This window comes from Triticum urartu, chromosome 6 (genome assembly GCF_003073215.2).
Source record: "Triticum urartu cultivar G1812 chromosome 6, Tu2.1, whole genome shotgun sequence".
NCBI classification, from domain to species: Eukaryota; Viridiplantae; Streptophyta; class Magnoliopsida; order Poales; family Poaceae; genus Triticum; species Triticum urartu.
Genome location: NC_053027.1, coordinates 456247018 through 456271417, shown reverse-complemented (window position 1 = coordinate 456271417; position 24400 = coordinate 456247018). Strand labels below are relative to the sequence as shown.

The 24400-nt window shown below is 45.7% G+C and overlaps 2 protein-coding genes across 7 annotated transcripts; one reads left to right on the top strand and one right to left on the bottom strand.

Annotated features, from left to right (window-relative positions):
* Positions 1-15464: 15464 nt before the first annotated feature.
* LOC125514166 (protein SOB FIVE-LIKE 4-like) lies at positions 15465-16769 on the top strand. Its single transcript, XM_048679441.1, has one exon. The coding sequence runs from the start codon at positions 15972-15974 to the stop codon at positions 16461-16463; it is 492 nt and encodes a 163-aa protein (XP_048535398.1). The 5' UTR covers positions 15465-15971; the 3' UTR covers positions 16464-16769.
* A 144-nt stretch (positions 16770-16913) lies between these two features.
* LOC125514165 (probable purine permease 11) lies at positions 16914-22618 on the bottom strand. 6 transcript variants are annotated; one of them, XR_007286285.1, is made up of 6 exons: positions 22343-22618; positions 20483-21612; positions 18454-18962; positions 18136-18292; positions 17872-18009; positions 16914-17424 (listed from the first exon to the last, which is right to left on the bottom strand). XR_007286285.1 is itself a non-coding variant. In XM_048679440.1 (2 exons), the coding sequence occupies exons 1-2, from the start codon at positions 22431-22433 to the stop codon at positions 20531-20533; spliced, it is 1173 nt and encodes a 390-aa protein (XP_048535397.1). In that variant the 5' UTR covers positions 22434-22618; the 3' UTR covers positions 20333-20530. The 6 variants fall into 6 exon arrangements, 1 of the variants encoding a protein (XP_048535397.1); XR_007286284.1 differs by having other exon boundaries at positions 18136-18600; positions 18702-18962; XR_007286283.1 differs by having other exon boundaries at positions 18136-18962.
* Between the last annotated feature and the right edge of the window lie 1782 nt (positions 22619-24400).

The window sequence follows — 24400 nt, the reverse complement described above, 5'->3', positions numbered from 1 at the left end:
GTCTGGGCCGCTTCATCCCACAATGCCGCCGAATCAAGATAAGACTAGTGATGGCAAGTAAATTGACAAAATCGACGCCCACAACTAATTTGTGTTCTACTCGTGCATAGAAACTACGCATAAACCTTGCTCATGATGCCACTGTTGGGGAACGTAGCAGAAATTCAAAATTTTCTACGCATCACCAAGATCAATCTATGGAGTAATCTAGCAACGAGGGGAAGGAGAGTGCATCTACATACCCTTGTAGATCGCTAAGCGGAAGCGTTCAAGTGAACGGGGTTGATGGAGTCGTACTCGTCGTGATCCAAATCACCGATGATCCTAGTGCCGAACGGACGGCACCTCCGTGTTCAACACACGTACAGCTCGGTGACGTCTCCTACACCTTGATCCAGCAAGGGGAGAAGGAGAGGTTGGGGAAGACTCCATCCAACAGCAGCACGACGGCGTGGTGGTGGTGGAGGAGCGCGGGACTCCAGCAGGGCTTCGCCAAGCACTACGAGAGACGAGGAGGGAGAGGGGTAGGGCTGCGCCAACAGGGAGAGCAAATCACATGTGTTGGGCAGCCCCAAACCTCAAGTATATATAGGGGGAGGGGAGGGGCTGCGCCCCCACCTAGGGTTCCCTCCCTAGGGGTGGCGGCAGCCCCCAGATCCCATCTGGCTGGCGGCCACAAGGGGGAGAGGGGGAGGCGCACCTAGGGTGGGCCTTAGGGCCCATCTGCCCTAGGGTTTGCCCCCTTCCCCTCTTGGAGGCGCCTTGGGCCTTGGTGGGAGGCGCCCCAGCCCACCTAGGGGCTGGTCCCTTCCCACTATTGGCCCATGTAGGCCTCCGGGGCAGGTGGCCCCACCTGGTGGACCCCCGGACCCCTCCAGTGGTCCCGGTACACTACCGGTGATGCCCGGAACACTTCCGGTGGCCAAAACCATACTTCCTATATATTAATCTTTACCTCCGGACCATTCCGAAACTCCTCGTGACGTTCGGGATCTCATCCGGGACTCCAAACAACATTCGGTAACCGCGTACATAATTTCCCTATAACCCTAGCGTCATCGAACCTTAAGTGTGTAGACCCTACGGGTACGGGAACCATGCCGACATGACCGAGATAACTCTCCGGTCAATAACCAACAGCGGGATCTGGATACCCATGTTGGCTCCCACATGTTCCACGATGATCTCATCGGATGAACCACGATGTCGAGGATTCAATCAATCCCATATGCAATTCCCTTTGTCTAGAGGTACGATACTTGCCCGAGATTCGATCGTCGGTATCCCGATACCTTGTTCAATCTCGTTACCGGAAAGTCTCTTTACTCGTTCCGTAACACATCATCCCGTGATCAAATCCTTGATCACATTGTGCACATTATGATGATGTCCTACCGAGTGGGCCTAGAGATACCTCTCCGTCACACGGAGTGACAAATCCCAGTCTCGATTCGTGCCAACCCAACAGACACTTTCGGAGATACCTGTAGTGTACCTTTATAGCCACCAAGTTACGTTGTGACGTTTGGCACACCCAAAGCATTCCTACGGTATCCGGGAGTTACACAATCTCATGGTCTAAGGAAATGATACTTGACATTAGAAAAGCTTTAGCATACGAACTACACGATCTTGTGCTAGGCTTAGGATTGGGTCTTGTCCATCACATCATTCTCCTAATGATGTGATCTCGTTATCAACGACATCCAATGTCCATGGTCAGGAAACCTTAACCATCTATTGATCAACGAGCTAGTCAACTAGAGGCTTACTAGGGACATTGTGTTGTCTATGTATCCACACATGTATCTGAGTTTCCTATCAATACAATTCTAGCATGGATAATAAACGATTATCATGAACAAGGAAATATAACAATAACCAATTTATTATTGCCTCTAGGGCATATTTCCAATAGTCTCCCACTTGCACTAGAGTCAATAATCCAGTTCACATCGATATGTGATTAACACTTAAGGTCACATCCCCATGTGACTAACACCCAAAGAGTTCTGGGTTTGATCATGTTATGCTTGTGAGAGAGGTTTTAGTCAACGGGTCTGCAACATTCAGATCCGTATGTACTTCGCAAATTTCTATGTCATCTTGTAGATGCAACTACTACGCTACATTTGGAGCCATTTCAAATAACTGTTCTACTTGGAGCTATTCTAAATTGTTGCTCCATTATACGTATCTGGTATCTCTACTCAGAGCTATCCGGATAGGTGTTAAGCTTGCATCGACGTAACTCTTTACGTCGAACTCTTTATCACCTCCATAACCGAGAAACATATCCTTATTCCTCTAAGGATAATTTAGACCGCTATCTGGTGAACTACTCCTAGATTACCTTTGTACCCTCTTGCCAGATATGTGGCAAGGCACACATCAGGTGCGGTACTCAGCATGGCATACCGTATAGAGCCTATGACAAAAGCATAGGGGACGACCTTCGTCCTTCCTCTTTCTTCTGCCGTGGTCGAGCTTTAAGTCTTAACTTCATACCTTACAACTCAGGCAAGAACTCCTTCTTTGACTGATCCATCTTGAACACCTTCAAGATCATGTCAAGGTATGTGTCATTTGAAAGTACCATTAAGCGTTTTGATCTATCCTTATAGATCTTGATGCTCAATGTTCAAGTAGCTTAATCCAGGCTTTCCATTGAAAAACACTTTCCAAATAACCCTATATGCTTTCCAGAAATTCTACGTCATTTCTGATCAACAATATGTCAACAACATATATTCATCAGAAATTCTATAGTGCTCCCACTCACTTCTTTGGAAATACAAGTTTCTCATAAACTTTGTATACACCCAAAATCTTTGATCATCTCATCAAAGCATACATTCCAACTCCGAGATGCTTACTCAAGTCCTTAGAAGGATTGCTGGAGCTTTGCATACTTGTTAGCATCTTTCAGGATTGACAAAACCTTCCGGTTGTATCACATACAACCTTTCCTCAAGAAAATCGTCGAGGAAACAATGTTTTTGACATCCTATCTGCAAGATTTCATAAATAATGCAGTAATCGCTAATATAATTCCAACAGACTCTTAGCATCTCTACGAGTGAGAAAGTCTCATCGTAGTCAACTCCTTGAACTTGTCAGAAAACATCTTAACGACAAGTCGAGCTTTCTTAATGGTGATACTTACCATCATTGTCCGTCTTCCTTTTAAAATCCATATGTACCTAACAGCCTTACGACCATCAAGTAGTTCTTCCAAAGTCTACACTTTGTTTTCATATATGGATCCTCTCTCGGATTATATGGCCTTGAGCCATTTTGGAATCCAGGCCCACCATCGCTTCTCCATAGCTCGTAGGTTCATTGTTGTCTAGCAACATGACTTCCAAGACAGGATTACGTACCACTCTGAATTAGTACGCATCCTTGTCATCCCACGAGGTTTGGTAGTGACTTGATCTGAAGTTTCATGATCACTATCATAAGCTTCCACTTCAATTGGTGTAGGTGCCATAGGAACAACTCCCTGTGCCCTGCCACACACTAGTTAAAGTGACGGTTCAATAACCTCATCAAGTCTCCACCATCCTCCCACTCAATTCTTTCGAGAGAAACTTTTCCTCGAGAAAGGACCCGATTCTAGAAACAATCCCTTATTGCTTTCGGATCTAAGACGGGAGGTATACCCAACTGTTTTGGGTGTCCTATGAAGATGCATTTATCCGCTTTGGGCTCGAGCCTATCAGCCTGAAACTTTTCACATAAGCGTCGCAGCCCCAAACTTTTAAGAAATGACAGCTTAGGTTTCTCTAAACCATAGTTCATACGGTGTCATCTCATCGGAATTACGTGGTGCCCTATTTAAAGTGAATGTGGTTGTCTCTAATGCCTAACCCATAAACTATCGTGGTAATTCGATAAGAGACATCATGGTATGCATCATATCCAATAGGGTGCAGTTATGATGTTCGGACACACCATCACACTATGGTGTTCCAGGCTGTATTAGTTGTGAAACAATTTCCACAATGTCTTAATTCTGTGCCAAACTCGTAATTCAGATATTCATCTCTATGATCATATCATAGATATTTCCCTATAATTTCGGTAACCGCGTACATAATTTCCCTATAACCCTAGCGTCATCGAACCTTAAGTGTGTAGACCCTACGGGTTCGGGAACCATGCCGCCATGACCGAGATAACTCTCCGGTCAATAACCAACAGCGGGATCTGGATACCCATGTTGGCTCCCACATGTTCCACGATGATCTCATCGGATGAACCACGATGTCGAGGATTCAATCAATCCTGTATGCAATTCCCTTTGTCTAGCGGTATGATACTTGCCCGAGATTCGATCGTTGGTATCCCGATACCTTGTTCAATCTCGTTACCGGCAAGTCTCTTTACTCGTTCCGTAAAACATCATCCCGTGATCAACTCCTTGATCACATTGTGCACATTATGATGATGTCCTACCGAGTGGGCCTAGAGATACCTCTCCGTCACACGGAGTGACAAATCTCAGTCTCGATTCGTGCCAACCCAACAGACACTTTCGGAGATACCTGTAGTGTACCTTTATAGCCACCCAGTTACGTTGTGACGTTTGGCACACCCAAAGCATTCCTACGGTATCCGGGAGTTGCACGATCTCATGGTCTAAGGAAATGATACTTGACATTAGAAAAGCTTTAGCATACGAACTACACGATCTTGTGCTAGGCTTAGGATTGGGTCTTGTCCATCACATCATTCTCCTAATGATGTGATCCCGTTATCAACGACATCCAATGTCCATGGTCAGGAAACCGTAACCATCTATTGATCAACGAGCTAGTCAACTAGAGGCTTACTAGGGACATTGTGTTGTCTATGTATCCACACATGTATCTGAGTTTCCTATCAATACAATTCTAGCATGGATAATAAACGATTATCATGAACAAGGAAATATAACAATAACCAATTTATTATTGCCTCTAGGGCATATTTCCAACAGCTGCGTGGGCCAAGTGTGAGAGGGGACCAGCCCCAGGTGGGCTGGTGCGCCCCCCCACCTAGGGCCCAAGGCATCCTCAAGAGGAGAGGGGGCAAACCCTAGGCGCAGATGGGCCCTAAGGCCCACCCTAGGTGCGCCCCCCCTCTCTCTCCCCCTTGGCCGCCTCCTAGATGGGATCTGGGGGTTGCCGCCACCCCTAGGGAGGGAACCCTAGGTGGGGGCGCAGCCCCTCCCCTCCCCCTATATATACTTGAGGTATGGGGCTGCCCAACACACGTGATTTGCTCTCCCTGTTGGCGCAACCCTACCTCTCTCCCTCCTCATCTCTCGTAGTGCTTGGCGAAGCCCTGCTGGAGTCCCGCGCTCCTCCACCACCACCACGCCGTCGTGCTGCTGCTGGATGGAGTCTGCCCCAACCTCTCCTTCTCCCCTTGCTGGATCAAGGCGTAGGAGACGTCACCGGGCTGTACGTGTGTTGAACACGGAGGTGCCGTCCGTTCGGCACTAGGATCATCGGTGATTTGGATCACGACGAGTACGACTCCATCAACCCCGTTCACTTGAACGCTTCCGCTTAGCTATCTACAAGGGTATGTAGATGCACTCTCCTTCCCCTCGTTGCTAGATTACTCCATAGATTGATCTTGGTGATGCGTAGAAAATTTTGAATTTCTGCTACGTTCCCCAACAGACCACTGGACAACGGTCAAAATTATCCTTAGGTGCCTTAAAGAGGACTAAGGAAATGTTTCTCGGTTATGGAGGTGATAAAGAGTTCGTCGTAAAGGGTTACGTCGATGCATGCTTTGACATCGATTCAGTTGACTCTGAGTCTCGATCTAGATACATATTGAAAGTGGGAGCGATTAGCTAGAGTAGCCACATGCATAGCATTGTAGACACAAAAATTTACAAAATACATACGGATCTGAATATGACAGACCCATTGACTAAACCTCTCTCACAAGCAAAACATGATCACACCTTAGTACTCCTTGGGTATTAATCACATGGCGATGTGAACTAGATTATTGACTCTATTAACTCTCTGGGTGTTGGTCACATGGCGATGTGAACTAGATTATTGACTAGTGCAAGTGGGAGACTGATGGAAATATGCCCTAGAGGCAATAATAAAATGGTTATTATTATATTTCCTAAATCATGATAAGGTTTATTATTCATGCAAGAATTGTATTGATTGGAAACTTAATACATGTGTGAATACATAAACAAATATCGTGTCCTTAGTATGCCTCTACTAGACCAGCTCGTTGATCAAAGATGGTTATGTTTCCTAACCATGGACATGTGTTGTCATTTGATAACGCGATCACATCATTAGGAGAATGATGTGATGGACAAGACCCATCCGTTAGCTTAGCATAATGATCGTTCAGTTTTATTACTATTGCTTTCTTCATGTCAAATACACATTCCTTCGACTATGAGATTATGGAACTCCTGGATACCAGAGGAATGCCTTGTGTTCTATCAAACTTCCCAACGTAACTGGGTGATTATAAAGATGCTCTACAGGTATCTCCGAAGGTGTTTGTTGAGTTGGCATAGATCGAGATTAGGATTTGTCACTCCGAGTATCGGAGAGGTATCTTCTGGGCCCTCTTGGTAATACACATCATAACCTTGCAAGCAAAATGACTAAGGAGTTAGTCACAAGGTGATGTATTATGGAACGAGTAAATAGACTTGCCGGTAACGAGATTGAACTAGGTATGAAGATACCGACGATCGAATCTCGGGCAAGTAACATACCGATGGACAAAGGGAATTACGTATGTTGTCATAACGGTTCAACCGATAAAGATCTTCGTAGATTATGTAGGAGCCAATATGAGCATCCAGGTTCCGCTATTGGTTATTGATCAGAGAGGTGTCTCGGTCATGTCTACATAGTTCTCGAACCCATAGGGTCCGCACGCTTAACGTTCGATGACGATATTGTATTATATGAGTTATGTGATTTGGTGACCGGATATTGTTCGGAGTCCCGGATGAGATCACGGACATCACGAGGAGTCCCGACATGGTCGAGAGGAAAATATTGATATATAAGACGATAGTATTCGGACACCGGAAGTGTTCCGGAGTGTATCGGGTATTTATCGGATTACCGGAGGGGTTACCAGAACCCCCGGGGAAATATATGGGCCATATGGGCCATGGGAGGGGAGCACACCATCCCACAAGGGGTGGCGCGCCCCCCTTATGGCAGGAGGCCGAATAGGAGAAGGAGAAGAGGGGGTTCGGCCCCCCTTCCTTCTCTTGTTCCCTCTTCCCATTTTCCTTCCGGCAATTATGGTAGGGGGGAGGCCGAATTGGGAAGGACCCCAAGTAGGATTCGACCTACTTGGGGCACACCCTGGCTGCTCCCCTCCCCCCCACCTATATATATGTGGGGAGGGGGCTCCTAGAACACACAACATCAATTGTTAGCCGTGTGCGGTGCCCCCTTCCACAGTTTACACCGCCGGTCATATTTGCGCGGTACTTAGGTGAAGCCCTGCGAGAATCACTACACCATCACCGTCACCACGCCGTCGTGCTGACGGAACTCATCTACTTCCTCGACATCTTGCTAGATCAAGAAGACGAGGGACGTCACCGAGCTAAACGTGTGCAGAACTCGGAGGTGACGTACGTTCGGTGCTTGATCGGTCGGAGCTTGAAGAAGTTTGACTACATCAACCGCGTTGTCAAATGATTTCGCTTTCGGTCTACGATGGTACGTAGAGATACTCTCCCCTCATTGCTATGCATCTCCATGGATAGTTCATTGCCGTGTGCGCAGAATTTTGTTGTTTTCCATGCAACGTTTCCCAACAATAGTGTCCAGTGCGAGTTGTTGTTTTTTGCTTGTTTTTACATCGCAGAAAATCAATACCAAACAGAGTCCAAACGCAGTGAAACTTTTTGGAGATTTTTCTGGACCAGAAGACACCCGATGGGCCAAAGAAGTACCAGAGGGGAGCTCCGAGGGGAGCACAACCCACCAGGGCACGCCTGAGGGCCCAAGCACGCCCAAGTGGGTTGTGCCCACCTCGGTGGCCTCCCGCACCGCCTCTTCGCCCTATAAATTCCCAAATATTCCAAAAACCCTAGGGGGGTCGATAGATCGGAAGTTCCACCGCCGCAAGCCTCTGTAGCCACGAAAAACCAATCTAGACCCTGTTTCGGCACCCTGCCGGAGGGGGAAATCATCACCGGTGGCCATCTTCATCATCCCGGCGGCCACCATGATGAGGAGGGAGTAGTCCACCCTCGAGGTTGAGGGTTCGTGCCAGTAGCTATGTGTTTAATCTCTCTCTCTCTCTCTCTCGTGTTCTTGAGATATCACGATCTTGATGCATCGCGGGCTTTGTTAATATAGTTGGATCATATGGTGTTTTCCCCACTCTATCTTGTTGTGAATTGAGTTTTCCCTTTGAGATTTATTGGATTGAATACTTTTATGGATTTGAGAGCACTTGATGTATGTCTTGCTATGAAATACTCATGGTGACAATGGGGTATCATATTGATTCACTTGATATGTGTTTTGGCACTCAACTCGCAGATTCCAAAGGTGACATTGGGGTAATCTATGCATAGGTTGATGCATGTTCTCGTCTTTGTTTCTCCGGTAGAAATCTTGGGGCACTCTTTGAGGTTCTTTCTGTTGGATTGAGTATTATGAATCTGAAATTGTTTGATGCATATCGCATAATCAACTCATGGATACTCGCGGTGACATTGGAGTATCTAGGTGACATTAGAGTTGGTTGATGTGTATCATATGGTGTTATTTTAGTATGAACTCTTGGTTAGATTGATTGGAAAGAATAGCTTGGTGTTATTTTAGTATGAACTCTAGAATAGATTGATCAGAAAGAATAGCTTTCAGGTGGTTTCGTACCCTACAAAATATTTCTTCTTATGTTCTCCGCTAGATAAGAACTTTGGAGTGATTCTTCATCGCATGTTGAGGGATGGTTATATGATCCAATTATATTAGCATTGTTGAGAGATTGCACTAGCGAAAGTACGGACCCTAGGCCTCATTTTCAAGCATTGCAATAGCATTTGTGCTTCGTTTTATCAATTGCTACCTTGATGTTTTTTATTGTTCCTATTACAAAAATCAATATCTACTATCATTACTATGCTTTTATTACCATCTCTTCATTGAACTAGTGCACCTATACAAATTACCATTGTATTTGGTGTGTTGGGGACACAAGAGACTTTTTTTATTTGGTTGCAGGGTTGTTTGAGAGAGACCATCTTCATCCTATGCCTCCCACGGATTGGTAAACCTTAGGTCATCCACTTGAGGGAAAATTGCTACTGTCTTGCAAAACTATGCGCTTGGAGGCCCAACACGGGTCTACAAGAACAAGTTGTGTAGTAGACATCAAGTAGCTGTATTGGGTGTTGAGGCCGGCGGTGAACGCGGGGGAGGGAGCGCACTGGTCGGGGTTGAAGCCGGAGGGGGAGGCACGCGGCGGCATGCCATGCTGGAAGGTGATGTTGGGGTTGAAACCGCTATGCGCGTCACCGTCGGAGCATCCAAGCGAGGGTGCGTACCCCCATTGTGGTGGGGGCGGCAAGAAGTTGGTCGACGACGCGACGCTCTACTCGCTCCCCCATGCGGCTTGTGGGCCATGGCCGGGCGGAAGGTTCATCATCCCCGCGTGAGACACCTCTTCCTGCTCCGCCGCCGCCGTGTCCCTGGCCCTCTTGATGATGAGCGCGTTCCACCGGTCGCTGGTGACCGCCTCTCGGCGCTGAACATCTGCCCTCCACTCGGTGTTCGACATGCCCGGTGACCTTGCCATCGGTGCCCTCGCCTTCCTCTGCTTCGGCGAGGTGGAATCGGCGGCGGCGCGAGGGGCCACATATTTCTTCGGCGGCATGGCACCCGGGGTCTGATGAGGAGAATGGCGGGAACGGCAGGGGAGAAGAGGGGAGCAATGGGGGAATGGAGGAAAAAGGCGGGTAAAAACATCAAGAATATGCCTGGTGTCGCCGACAGCGCGGCCCCTCGCGCCTTTTCGCTTCAGCCGGCGCCCCTAGGCGGCCCCCGGTGCGCTGGGTTCGGCTCGGGTTCGCCGGTTGTTGTTTCGGCCTAAACCGGCGATAAACAATGACCTGGGGGCGACTGGGCCGATTTTTCGCCGCCGACACTAAAAAAGGCACCCTGGGGGCTGTTGGGGGACGAGTGGAGATTCTCTTAGTTCGATCCTTTTGGTTAAATCATGATCTAGTAGAGTAAAAGTTTTTAGTATGATCTAGTCCTTTAGTTTTTACTTTATGATCTATCTATGTAATCAAGTGTGAGAGTTATATAACAAAGATTAGTTTTGAGTTGAGGCTTTGCTTTCTTGCTTTGATCTTGGAAAAGAAAAATAATAAAAGAAATAAAAGATTATATAAGAATCTTATGGAGAGTGATGACTTCACATATAAGAAGTATGATGCATGAAATTGTTGACGGCTGACAAACATAGTATTGTTCATTGTTGCAATTAATAAGAAGTAATAAAGAAAGAAATGCTTCACATATAAATACATTATCTTGGACATCTTTTATGATTGTGAGCACTCATTAAAATATTCTATGCTAATAAGTTGATGTTGGACAAGGAAGACAACATAATGTTTTTTGTTCCCTTATATCCGAATAGAAGTTATATTGTCATGGATCCTCCAAAATGTTGGGCTTGCTTCTCATCCTATGCTAGCCAAATCTTCAGAACCAAGTAGAGATACTACTTGTGCATCCAAAAACCCTTAACCCAGTTTTTGCCATGAGAGTCCACTATATCTACCTATGGGTTGAGTAGGATCCTTCAAGTAAGTTGTCATCGGTGCAAGCAATAAAAATTGCTCTCTAAATATGCACTATATTTTAGTGTGGGAAAAGTAAGCTTTATACGAACTTGTGTTATCGAAGAAATAAAAGCGATGGACTGCATAATAAAGTTCTCTATCACAAGCGGCAATATAAAGTGACGTTCCTTTGCATTAAGACTTTGCGCATCCAACCAAAAAGCGCATGACAACCTCTGCTTCCCTCTACGAAGGGCGTATCTTTTACTTTTACTTTCTACCTTTATGCAAGAGTCATGGTGATCTTCACCCTTCCTTTTACACTTACTATTTTTGGCAAGCACTATGTGTTGGGGAAAGATCCAGACATACATATCCGTCCGGATGTAGGTGATCATGAATTATTATTGTTGACATTACCCTTGAGGTAAATAGTTGGGAGGTGAAACTATAAGCCACTATCTTTCTATGTGTCTAACTAAAGCTTTGATCTCATAAGTATCGCGTGAGTGTTAGTAATTATGAAAGACTAAGAGATGATTCAGTATGTGGACTTGCTAGATAAAGCTCTTATATTGACTCTTTCCTATATTATGATAAATTGCAATTGCCTCAATGAACGAGATCACAGTTTATTAGTTTTTAATAAAGTTTCCGGTTCATACTTTACCTTGTGAATGAATTATCACTTTAGCATAAGAAGTTATATGACAATATGTTGTTGTTCTAATGATCATGATGCCCTCATGTCCGTATTTTAGTTTATTGACACCTCTGTCTCTAAACATATGGGCATGATTATTGATTTCGGTTTTCACTTGAGGACAAGGGAGGTCTAAGCCTGGGGGAGTTGATACGTCCATTTTGCATCATGTTTTTATGTTGATATTTATTGCACTATGGACTGTTATTTCACATTATGGTACAATACTTATGCCTTTTCTCTCTTATTTTACAAGATTTACATGAAGAGGGAGAATGCCGGTAGCTGGAATTCTGGACCAGAAAGGAGCAATTTTGAGATACCTATTCTGCACAACTTCAAATGTCCTAAAACTTTACGGAGAATTGTTTTGGAATATATAAAAAATAATGGGCGAAGAAACAACAGAAGGGGACCCACCAGGTGGCCACAAGCCTAGGGGCGCGCCCTACCACCCAAGGCGTGCCTCCTGAGCTTGTGGGGCCCCTGACCAGCCCCCAGTGTCCATCTTCTGCTATATGAAAGGTTTTGACCTAGAAAAAATCAGAAGGAAGTTTTTGAGATGAAGTACCGCCATCTCGAGGCGGAACCTGGGAAGAACCAATCTAGGGCTCCGGCGGAGCTATTTTGCTGGGGAAACTCCCCTTCGGGAGGTGGAAATCGAAGCCATCATCATCACCAACGATCGTCTCATCGAGGGAGGGTTAATCATCGTCAACATCTTCACCAGCACCATCTCCTCTCAAACCCTAGTTCATCTCTTCTATTCAATCTTTGTCTCAAAACTTCAGATTGGTACCTGTGGGTTGCTAGTAGTGCTGATTACTCCTTGTAGTTGATGCTAGTTGGTTTATTTGGTGGAAGATCATATGTTCAGATCCTTAATGATATTTATTACCCCTTTGGTATTGAAAATGAACATGCTTTGTGAGTAGTTATGTTTGTTTCTGAGGACACGGGAGAAGTCTTGTTATAAGTAATCATGTGAATTTGGTATTCGTTCGATATTTTGATGAGATGTATGTTGTCTTTCCTCTAGTGGTGTTATGTGAACATCGGCTACATGACACTTCACCATGATTTGGGCCTAGGGGAAGGCATTGGGAGGTAATAAGTAGATGATGGGTTGCTAGAGTGACAGAAGCTTAAACCCTAGTTTATGCGTTGCTTTGTAAGGGGCTGATTTGGATCCACATGTCTCATGCTATGGTTAGATTTATCTTAGTTCTTATTTCGTAGTTGTGGATGCTTGTGAGAGGGGTTGATCATAAGTGGGAGGCTTGTCCAAGTAAGGATAGCACCCAAGCACCGGTCCACCCACATATCCAATTATCAAAGTAACGAGCGTGAATCATATGAAAACTAACTTAACGATAATCCCCATGTGTCCTCAGGATTATCCTTTGCTATAAAAAGGATTGGGCCACCTTGCTGCACCTTCTCTATACTTATTACTTGTTACCCGTTATGAATTATCTTACTACCAAACTATCTGTTACCGATAACTTCAGTGCCTGCAGAAAATACCTTGCTGAAAACCGCTTGTCATTTCCTTCTGCTCCTCGTTGGGTTCGACACTCTTACTTATCGAAAGGACTATGATTGATCCCCTATACTTGTGGGTCATCAGGGACACAACCACTTTTCTCTTCGCCTTATCTTCCCTCCGCCACCGCCGCCACCACCCCCGTTCCCGGCCGCATCGCCTTCCATCAAGGTCGTCCGCCCCATAACCATGCCATGTCATAGCCGCCCCACGCCCGCGCTTCGATAGAGTTTTTTGCCGGCGTTCGTGGTTCCTTGTCGTCGATGGGAGAGAAGCTACGATCCCCGTTGCCGGCCGTCGACCCCAACAACCTCCGGCTGTCGTTGCATTGCCGCAGTGCGCCTACCCCATCAACACCAACCTTGGTTCACTTCATCGGCTTGCTCTTTCCGGCCGCCTCTCCACCACGACCGCAAGGTGTTCGACCCTTTGCTCACAAGGTATCATGGATAGCGGGGACGAGTTTTTGTTTCACAACTTCATTTGTTCATCGGATGATTTGTCCTCGGGTGATGAAGAGCTAGTGGCGGCTGCATTGGTGGTTCATGACCACATTAGTATGAAGCGGCCTCGGTACAGGGGATCAATCCCCGACCATGTTCCGGCCTTGAACTGCAATAGGGAGAGAGGCCACACCCTTCTCTACGCCGATTACTTTGAGAATAGCGCACTCTTCAAACCACAGAAATTTCGCCCCCGCTTCCGTATGGCGAGACATGTGTTCAATCGTATTCGGGAGGGAGTGGTAGCATATGATCCATACTTTGAGTGCAAAGAGGATGCCCTTGGCAAGCTTGGCTTCTCTTCTTATCAGAAATGCAATGCGGCTATCCGCATGCTTGCATATGGAATTCCTGGTGATCTTGTGGATGGGTATGTTCGTATGAGTGAGGCCACATGTATCCTCTCAATGTATAGTTTCTGCAAGGCCGTGGTGGTAGTGTTTGGCCCTGAGTACCTAGAGAGCCAACTGTCGCTGATACAGAGAGGTTGTTTGTTGTCAATGCCGAGAGGGGCTTTACGGGCATGCTTGATAGTATTGATTGTATGCACTGGAAGTGAAAGAATTGTCCATTTGCTTGGCATAGGCAGTACAAGGGGCATGTGAAAGGTGCTACTATCATACTTGAAGTGGTGGCTTCACAAGATCTGTGGATATAGCATTCTTTTTTCGGCATGGCTGGCTCTCACAATGATATCAATGTTCTTCAGCGTTCTCCATTGTTTGCAAGGCTTGCAAAAGGCCACTGTCCAAAGGTCAACTTTGAGGTCAATGGCCACTAGTACAACAAGGGATATTACCTTGCTGATGGTATCTATGCACATTGGTCCACTCTTGTGAAGATCATACCCAATCCGCAAGGCGATTAAGTTGGGTAACGCCAGGGTTTTCCCAGTCACGACGTTGTAAAACGACGGCCAGTGAATTGTAATACGACTCACTATAGGGCGAATTCGAGCTCGGTACCCGGGGATCCTCTAGAGTCGACCTGCAGGCATGCAAGCTTTGGGAGATGACGACTGCATGTCTGATCATGCATAACATGATCGTGGAGGATGAGCGTGATGAAAGCATCTATGACCAAGGGTTTGATTTCCAGGGTGAAAATGTTGAGCCTGAGCAGCCACCTCCTGCAACCTTCGAACCATTTGTCCATTTTCATTGTGAATTGTGGGGCTGGCGTACTCATGTCCAGCTCGAGGATGACTTGATTGAGCACATATGGACTCACATTAGCAACCAGTAGATCTATCAGTTTAATTTCTTTTCATGCAAACAAATTTCGATTGGGTTGTGAGACTATTTGATATTGTTTTCTTTCGGTTGGGTTCTAAAGACTATTTCGGACGTATAACTATTTGCTATGTTTAATTTGAACCATTGTATATGCTTCATTTTAGTATGTTGGTTTATATGCACAACGGACTAGATGCGGCCGAAATGTGGGCGCGTGTTGGACGCATGACCGGCGCATCCAAAAATCTGGCGGACACGGCCCCATTGTCACCCCAAGCGGACGAAAGTATGTACGTTTGGAGTCGTGCGTTGGAGTTGGCCTAATGAGCTTATTGCAGAAAAATCCCCCATGTGAATACATGATATCAGTGAAGAGCGTGCAAATGAATGACCCGTCGTTGAGCAAAGCAGATGGCGACCACGAGAGAAGGCATACGAGCTCACTCATGTCCTTCCCCCCTCGAGCCATGGACAGACATGTCCTGCGTTTGCATGCCCTGCTGTGCATGTGCCTACGGCTGCCTCCACAAGAGCGAGCAGATGGGCAACCAGCCAGGCCCCCCACCATGAGCCGAGGCCACATGGGCAACGGCAGATGAAAACCCTGTGACAATGCTATTGCTACGTACGCAGTGCACAGGAGGAAACAGGTCTCTCCCCTCCTCTTGGCTTGGTGACAAGACAGAGAACAAAATGGTTGGGAAAGTTATGAGACACAGTTGGAAGGATAAGCTGGCTTTCCCATTTAAGGACACTGCCACCCTCCTGCAGCCGCTCTCCTCTCCCCACAAACACAAGAGCAGAGCCCTCTCCTATGAAGAGAGGAGGGGATGGCTGGGTGTCAGAGACTTCTTCAATGTCCTCCTCTTCCTCCTCATGTAGGTAGGTATTCAAAGAGCTAGCACAAACAAGATACTAGCCAACAATGGCTTCCTCGGTGTTGCATTGATGAGTGACCCGGAGAAAGCATAAATAGAGAGCTAGCTATCCGGTGTTCTTCTCCAAGTAGTTATTCATTCCTTCTCTGCTCTACTTCTACTTCTGCTGCGTCTGTTCCCTTGGCTATCTTCAGCCTCTCTGGTTTTCCCTTCTTGTTTCTGCATTCCATTTCATTCTCATTCACTAGATCTTCTCATTGCCCGCCCGCCTGCCTGTCTGGCTGCCTGCCATGGAATCCTCCCATATCACCGGGGATGGTGGCGAGGGCTGCAACAGCAGCGAGTCTGGGTGGACAATGTACCTGGTCTCCCCCATGCAAAGCGGCGACGACGACGATGGTGGTAGCCGCAAGGGAAGCGGCAGCGATGGAAGCAATGTCGATGATGGTTATGGCTACACTTACCTCGTCCGTGGCAGGAAAGGAGGCAAGGAATACCAGGACGATGGCGATGACAACGACTCCCTTGCCTCCGATGCTTCGACTGGACCAGCCAAGGTCAAGGCGCAGCCCTCGTCGCCTGACGGCAAAGAAAGCCAAGGCCATCGAAAGGACGGTGACAACGACGGCGAGAAGCGGGAGGAGGACGAGGAAGAAGAAGACAGGCACACCAGGTTCTCGACGAGCTCCCGCAAGAAAGCCGGCAACAAGGCGGAGAAAGGGGGCGAGGGCAAGTCATCCAAGAAGAAGGGAAGCTCCTCAAGGACAAGCTTCTTTTGGTAAACCAAATGCTTCAGAATCATTGTTCTGTACTACTAGTAGCAAATAGCAATATGTATGTGCCTTATGCATCATCGGTCGATATTTTCCATTTGTTGTTGAAGATGGGAATGCATCCCTCATTGCTAGGAGCATTGGAGAAGAGGGAGGAAGGCTTTTTTTGGGTCCTCAGTTTTGCCTTCCGTAGTGTTCTCCCATGGTTGACCACCCCCCCAATTACTAGTAGGGTTAACTGTTGCTGCCATGTAAATCTACTGCAACCTTCGGTTATTATTATTATTATTCAATGCCTTCCTGCTTTTACTGCTGCTTGCAATCTCCTGCTATGTTCCTAGCTACTAATGGAGCACTGTTCTAACTCACAAGCTACACTCTAGCCAGACAGATATTTGCGAGCAAAACATGCATTGAAGCATGGAAATAATTTAACAGTAAAGAGAAGAAGAAGCCAAGTCAAATTAATTGCCTTCTGCATCTTCCCATTGCCCAGACTCTAGAACGTCAGCAGTGTGCAATGCATATGTTTTCTTTAACATAAATTTATTATTACTAAAAGAGGGTAACATGAGGCCCACATGCAATCTTTCTGCCAAAATCATTTGCACGGCATTTCAGCAAACCAAATCACTTCTTTGCCTTTTCCTCCAACGGCTCGTCACCTAAACACAGCCCAATCATAGACAAACAGGAACATGCATGCATGTATCACAACACAGGCAAACATACCAATAGCTTTATGGAGAAAAAATCCTTGCCAGCACACGCTCTTCAGCAGTGCGCTAAGCAGATTCTGAGAGCAGGTGACCTTGGCTTGGCTTGAAGTAATTTTGTTGGGTGCCCATCATGTGGCAAGTATATAACAATCACGCCAGAAGAATTATGTGGCCTAACCAAACTCCAGAGGGGAATATTTGTCTAACCAGACCACTCATGCAGCATTAAGGCGGCAATTGCTGCACATGCTCTAGACAGGGTGGAAACAATGATTTGGCCATCAGACAGACAGGGATAATCAATAGCCATAATAAACTAACCAACAATCATGTAAGCTGGTTCACGTACTAAAACAGCTACTAGTATCTCTCTTATTTTTCTCTATCCACACCAAACGGTTTCTTAAAAATAAATCGCTTTTATGTTTTTAGAAGGATGTTATGTGGAAAGGGCAACATGATTACAGCTAATGCGTCGCTTTTTCAACAAACCTAATGTGGTGTTGCCATGAGCTGCTATACTTTATACGATAATTAAACAATGTACGTTGCATCTTCTAGGATGTGGCGGGCAACTACATGCTGCAGTTAAGCCTCGCCACCCCCAATGATTTGGCATTAGATATCTTCACCTTCATAATAGAAACATATGATTGGTACTGTAGGTATGCACCGCACAATAAAGCAATGTATATCACCTGCTATGGATGTATGGTTCCTCCGATTACACAGCAGCAACTTCCTAAAGGCAGCTTTGGCGTCGGTCTCGGATCATCCTTTGCTTCAAAATAATGCAGGGAAAGATATGCATGTCTCTGAACAGCAGTCCCTCTTTCCTGGAAGAGAAGAAATCTATCAAAAGGAGCCTGTAACTGGAGCTTGGGATATATAACTAAGTCTGGGAAATATGCAGCTTAACTGAAACAGCCCAAACAAGGTAAAACAAAAGTAGAATTGCTCACACTTCAGACAAAAAAAACATTGAGATGGCCCTAGTGTTGTGATCCTTGCATGCTACTGCTGAAGATTTTGCAAGAGAGCAAATGACCTGAACCAAATCTGTACATCATTTTTCTTCTTCAAACCATCCTTATTTACTCGATGATTCGAGAATGCGTGCTGAAAAAATCAAACTGGGGCCAGTCAAAGTTCACAGGCAATTTCAGTACTATGAGATTTTAAAAGTTCTGAGTCGTTTCCTTGTATTCAACGAACACCGACGAGTTCCGGTCCATTTTTAGCACTTGGGTGATAAGTTTTAAGGGGGGCACAGCGAAAACCTTTTGGGTGGGAAAGTTCAAGGATGACTGCCGCGTACTTCTCCCTCATCCTGCTGTTTTCAGGTGTAGCTGGATAACCGTGAACATGGAAGTTTCAACGGAAGCACAGGCGTATGGTGAAGCAGCGCATGACTGTGCTAATCGAAACTGTACGCACAAGGTGATTGGATCATCTTGCCGTGTAGAATAACAGATTCTCAAAAATACTGTGGCTGGAGATGAGCCACTCTAGGAGAATTAGGAACAACCTTTAGCTTCTTGGCCTCAAACACCTTGGCCAACTAAGAGGAGCACATAATCTTCATTACGTAAGTAAAATAATCCTGAAGACTGAATAGCCAGTATGCTTGTCGACGCAAGTTCGAAGAAGAGTTGCAGTGGATTGTCCACCGGGCAAAGTGAAAGAAGTATTCAGAGCAGCACATAAGGTGCAGAGCTTCAGATAATGCAGCACTTTGGAGCACTCTTTGTGCTCTTTGTTGTAACTTCAGCTTAGTTTTTCCCCCCTTCTGCATAACACAGTAAAAAAAAACTGTGGGAAGAATTCCTACAGGTTCGGCTAAAAAAATACTCCCTCTATAAACAAATATAAGACAGTATAGTGATATAAAACATCTTATATTTGTTGACAGAGAGAGTAATAATTATGCAGCATAAGTACGAATTCCCAGATATAACACATAAATACCATAACAACACATAGGGGTAGTTCATATTTGCTGCCACCATTACCTACAGCAACCGAACAAGCATGTTCATATTTCCTCAACTTCTCTCAAATCCAAGTTGGATGCATATAAAGTTCAGATGAAAACAATATAGCTGCTTCCACATGACTGTCAAAATATTATAATCAAGAAACCTAAGACGGTATATTATAACAATGATGGGGCAACACGATGAAGATTCTTTCAGCCAATGTCAACTTCAACTTGCATGAATCATCAAATATGCCGAAGCACTTCTTGCAAACAGAATGGTTATGTTGCCAAGCTCTTACTGTGCCCTCGAATTACCAAAGGTACTAGTAAGAAAATGCTTGGTAATATTACCATAGCCAGGTATTCTGATTCTAGTTATGTAGATTCCTTACATCATACACATGTGGTCCTCGACGGTTGACCTCTTTTCTTTCAAACAATGGTTGACCTCTTTGGGGATGGCATAATTAAAAATTTGGGAGCTGCTCATAAGGTTTTATAATTCACAACCATGCATCACAATTCGCAAGTAGATTAAGAGGTGAACATATTTTGTTCAGGCTCTGTATACTATGGCATATAATATGAATAAATAATGTGGTACGGGATGTAATGCGGTTTTGTACAAAACCATGGGATATAGAGCACAAAATTCATATATATACAAGCTGCAAGGCCTTTGTTATGCTCTGTATTCATTTGGACAAAACCAATGAATGCCTTTTAACCAAGTATGTGCTTCCAATCGGGTAGCCAATGTTATGGTCTATGGGAAACAAAAAGAGAGAAGACATTTATTCCATGTGTTCTTGCTTCTTAAACAGTCAGCACTCTACAAGATGACAACTAGAAATTGAACACAAAAGGAAGAACAAGAAACTCCTCCAGATTAAGCCACAAAACGGTTTTATTCTGTAACTATATTTTGGATGACCAATTAGAAAATATGGCACCAAGAAAAGGGATTTGACACATAATAGTAGAATCTGAACTGGCACATACGTCCGAAACTCCCACTCACAGTGCAAAACAGACCAAATCAGTAGTTTTCACTACCCGCAAGGGCCAAACCGAACCAAACCAACAGTAATAGCCCATTATGCAGTGTTCAATAAGCACATCCAGAATATTTAAGGAAACCAACTATTAGCATGACGATGCAAAATATGGAAAGCACGTCTCAGAAATACTTTTGCCTTCTTATTTCCCAATTCCCATGATGATACATCTCTTACATAGGAAAAGGGAAGAAAGTAAAAACATTCTATACATATAGAAATGATATTTCTTTTGATGAACTTACTAGTAAGCCTAGTAATAACTAGTACCTCATTGAGTACCAAGAAATTAAGTCTGGAAAACAATGCACCAAAGCATTAGGAATTCTCCTCCACACTGGACGAAGTCTTCCTAGACTTCTTGTCATCAACATACAACTGGTAGCCGTATGAAATAAAACCCCAGATGGCTATCAGCATAGCTATAATCTTTATTCCATCCATTTTGTCGTGAAAGAAAATCACTGCGAAAACAGGAATGATGGGTAGAGCTAGAGTGCTTATCACATTTGAAAAGAGTGATGAAACCACAAAGATCAACCCCACAACTCCAACAGAAGCTATCTGCCATGATATAGCTGTCCATAGCACTGTCATTACATAGGACACCTTCCCTGGGCTGAACATGTGCATCTCTCCCTCCAAAGTCTTCCATTCACCACTTGCAAACAACCCAACAAGAGAAGCCAATGTAGCCACAAATGCCGTATAAATCTGCATGTTCAGCACGACTGAGAAGGTCTCCCTCTTAATAACCTTTTCAAACGTAACTTGCATGAGAGACAGAATAAGTGAGTATGTGGCCGATGCTCCCAGTGTCAACACAAAACCCAATACATGATTCCCTTGAGAGATATCACTACTGCTCGGAGAATCCTCATCAACTCCAAGGAGCGAAGCGGAAAATGTAAGGAGTAGTACCGAGTTGAATATCAAAGGGGTGAACTTTTGGGCATTGAGAAAATATGAGAAGACGGCGTTGAAGGCCAGCTGACTAGCACAAATGAGGGAGTAAGTTGAGACAGGAAGATACAATAGACCGTAGGAATACATCAAGTCGTCTGCAGCAATGATGAGTCCCAAGGCAATGTATATCAGAGTGATTTTGGTGATAGAAGCTTCAGGGCTACTGGTAGTTGCTTGTGTGGAAGGTGACTTTGGACGGAAAAGAAATTGGGCAACAAACAACACCGGAAAACCAGCAGTCTGGACAAACGTGGACAACCATTTGCTATTGCCACCTTCATTGTAGTAGAATCTCCCTAAGAGTGTTGCCGACGTCTGACCAGCCACAAGGAAGAACATGTTCAGTACCACCATCAACCACCATTGCCAGTGCTTAACCGGAGCGCTTTGTGGGGGTGCTTCATGGGCCAAGGAAACTGCGGGTTTGGAGGATCCTGCAATTTACAATTGGAAAGCGATACCAACAGGTCAAATCAAACTGTAAATTCCGAACATGGATGATAGTAAGACATGACAAAATGTTTGGACGAACTCCAACAAACAGGATTCCATCCATATGGATGCATTGAGTCTAGCTGTTGCTCTCATCAGCCCTTAAAACCCTGTCAGATGAACGAAAAACAGGGGATTCTCACCACTGGCCAAATACGTGGATGCACATGGGTTGCATCTTGCATGACTGACAAAATACTTGAATGCACATGGAACTCCTACTCCCTCAGCAGAGGTAGAGGTGGGTGGCATGACCACACACGTGCAAAGTGCTAACCACCGGAGAGCACACAGCACGAAACATGGATTTGGCACTCACATTCGTGCATGCAGATTACAAGGGAAACACTAATCCAAAGCCTAGTTCGCCATGCTCGTAAATAAACCCGTTACTGCATACGGCCATGATGCCGTACACAATTCATCGAACACCTCGCGCGCGTGCGCTCACTCCCCCACCAACGGACGGACCACCAAATTCCTTGGAGACGAACCAAGATAAACAGCAGTTTTGTTTGTCTACGGGACATGGGTGCCCCAGCCAAAGACGGGCCGCGCGACCACATCATGAAGGTGAGCTCCTACTATCAGGGTTTCCACGTATCCGAGGCGAATTCAACCAAGGAACCAGCGAGATATCTCATCACGCGCTCGAACCAGAAGCGAACTGACCTGCGATTTCTATCTGGACCTCCTCCTGGCCGCTCCCGCCGCCGCCGCCGCGGACGGCGCTGCTGTTGCCGTTGCCGTCGTCGCCGGCCATGTCTCCGCGGAGGAGACGCTCGCGGGCGCGATCCAGGTGGAGGACGGGGAGGGGGGAGGCAGTGGCCTGGTCCGTCAGCGTGGGAGCGCCGCCGCGCGGGGTTGGGGGTGGGTGTGGAAAAGAGGCCGCAGGGCACTGTGTCGTCTCGCGTCGCTCGGAGTCGGAACAGAGCTGCTCCTACTAGCCCTTTTTGTTCCGTGCCGATGTGCGTCCCCGCGGGCCGCTTTTCGCCGTCGCTATCGTACCGTGTGACGAAGACTAGCCGCTAGCGCGGACCTCTCTGACGCTGGCATCGCATCGAATCGCATCGGGTTCGTCCGTGCCACCGGCTCGAGATCGCGAATTTGCAGTGCCCCACCAACGGCTGTGGACTTTTTTTTTTTTTGCGGGGAACGGCTGTGGACTTGTGGTTGCAGTTGCAGAGTACTCCGGGATTGACCGAAGAGAATGAGTGAGCAGTCGCGTAATTCTCCCGATGATAGGATAGGGTGGATGAGATTCTGAGAACCCGAACTGGAGCAGATTGAGACGAAAGATGTTTTGATGTCCTGCCTTTATGCGTGCAACAGCGATGGGTGAGAGATTTTTCTTGATCTCGATGGGTAGATTCTCTGCGGTCCCCGGTTGCGGCGGCGCCGCCGTCCGTCGTCCGCATACTTTGACTTTGCCTGCTGCACGCAACTGCCTTTTTTTAGAAACTTTGTTGTGCGGTCACCACGTTTACGCGGACGAAAAATAAGGTTTTCGGGTTGGTCGCGGCCAGCCGTAGAGTCAGACCATGTGTTTGCGAGACTTGTGAGTTTCAACATTTAAGGTTCGAAACTCATAACTAATGATGCAAGAATTAAAACTTAAAATATGCTTCCTAATTTCATTAATTGTTGCGTCATAAGGGACGCGCTGCTGCTAGCGGAGCTTGAAGCCAATCGTTGGGCGAGCCAAAACAAATAAAATAGCATGTGGGTTGGTGTTCATGCTATTAGGATGGGTCATTTGGAATGAACGGAACGTCTAGGTCTTTCGACAAAAGAGTATGCCTCCAACGATTTTGCTAAACAACATCAAAAGTGAAGCCATCCTCTGGGGGTGAAGAAATTGGGCAACATCATACCGGGAGAGTAACACTCTTTTGTTTTTCAGTTACCAGGTGTATTTCAAACTCTATTCTCCCTTAATTAATATATGAGGCAATTTTTTGCCTCGGTTTTGAAAAAAATGTGCAAAGTCTAAAATGCTCTGCGGGCCATAGCCCATTTGCCCTTGCCATAGCTCCGCCGGTGTAGCTTCCAGCCTGAGGCAACAAAGATCCTTTGAAAGGTGTCCTCCGCAAGAACCATCGCCTCTCATATTGCTAATGCCTCGCGGGGGGGGGGGGGGGGGGGCATCGCCTCTCGGTCGGGCCATCGCCCGCTGCCGTCCGTCGCTCGCCTACTGGTCGCTCACTATGGTCGACCAGTCAAATGCTGAACAGTTTACTGGGTGACCTTTGACCGTTAACTTATTGAAAAAACTTAGGTTCACTTTTTCCTAAAATTGAAAGTTCATGAATTTGAAAGAAAAAAATCAAGACACGAAAAACTTCATGAATTTGAAAATTTTCATGGATTTGAAAAATGTTTGCAAATTTGAGAATTATTTGTGGATCTGAGAAAAGTTGCGGAATTCAAAATGTTCACGGATTGATAAAAATTCACGGATTTGAAAAATGTTCACGAATTTAAAATGTTTAGAAATTTGTAAAGTTCAGGATTTTTAAAATGTTCACAGATTTGAAAAGATACTCACGAATTTAGAATGAAAACTAAACATAAAAATAAAAACAAACCAGAAAATTTGGACAAAAAGCAAGCCAAAAAATACCTGATCAGAAGCTTCTCAAAACCAGTTTTTTTTAGCATCTGTAACCTTTATTAATGATCAAGGTTTAACGGGACAGAGATGATATTGGGGAAAACTGCTAGCCACAC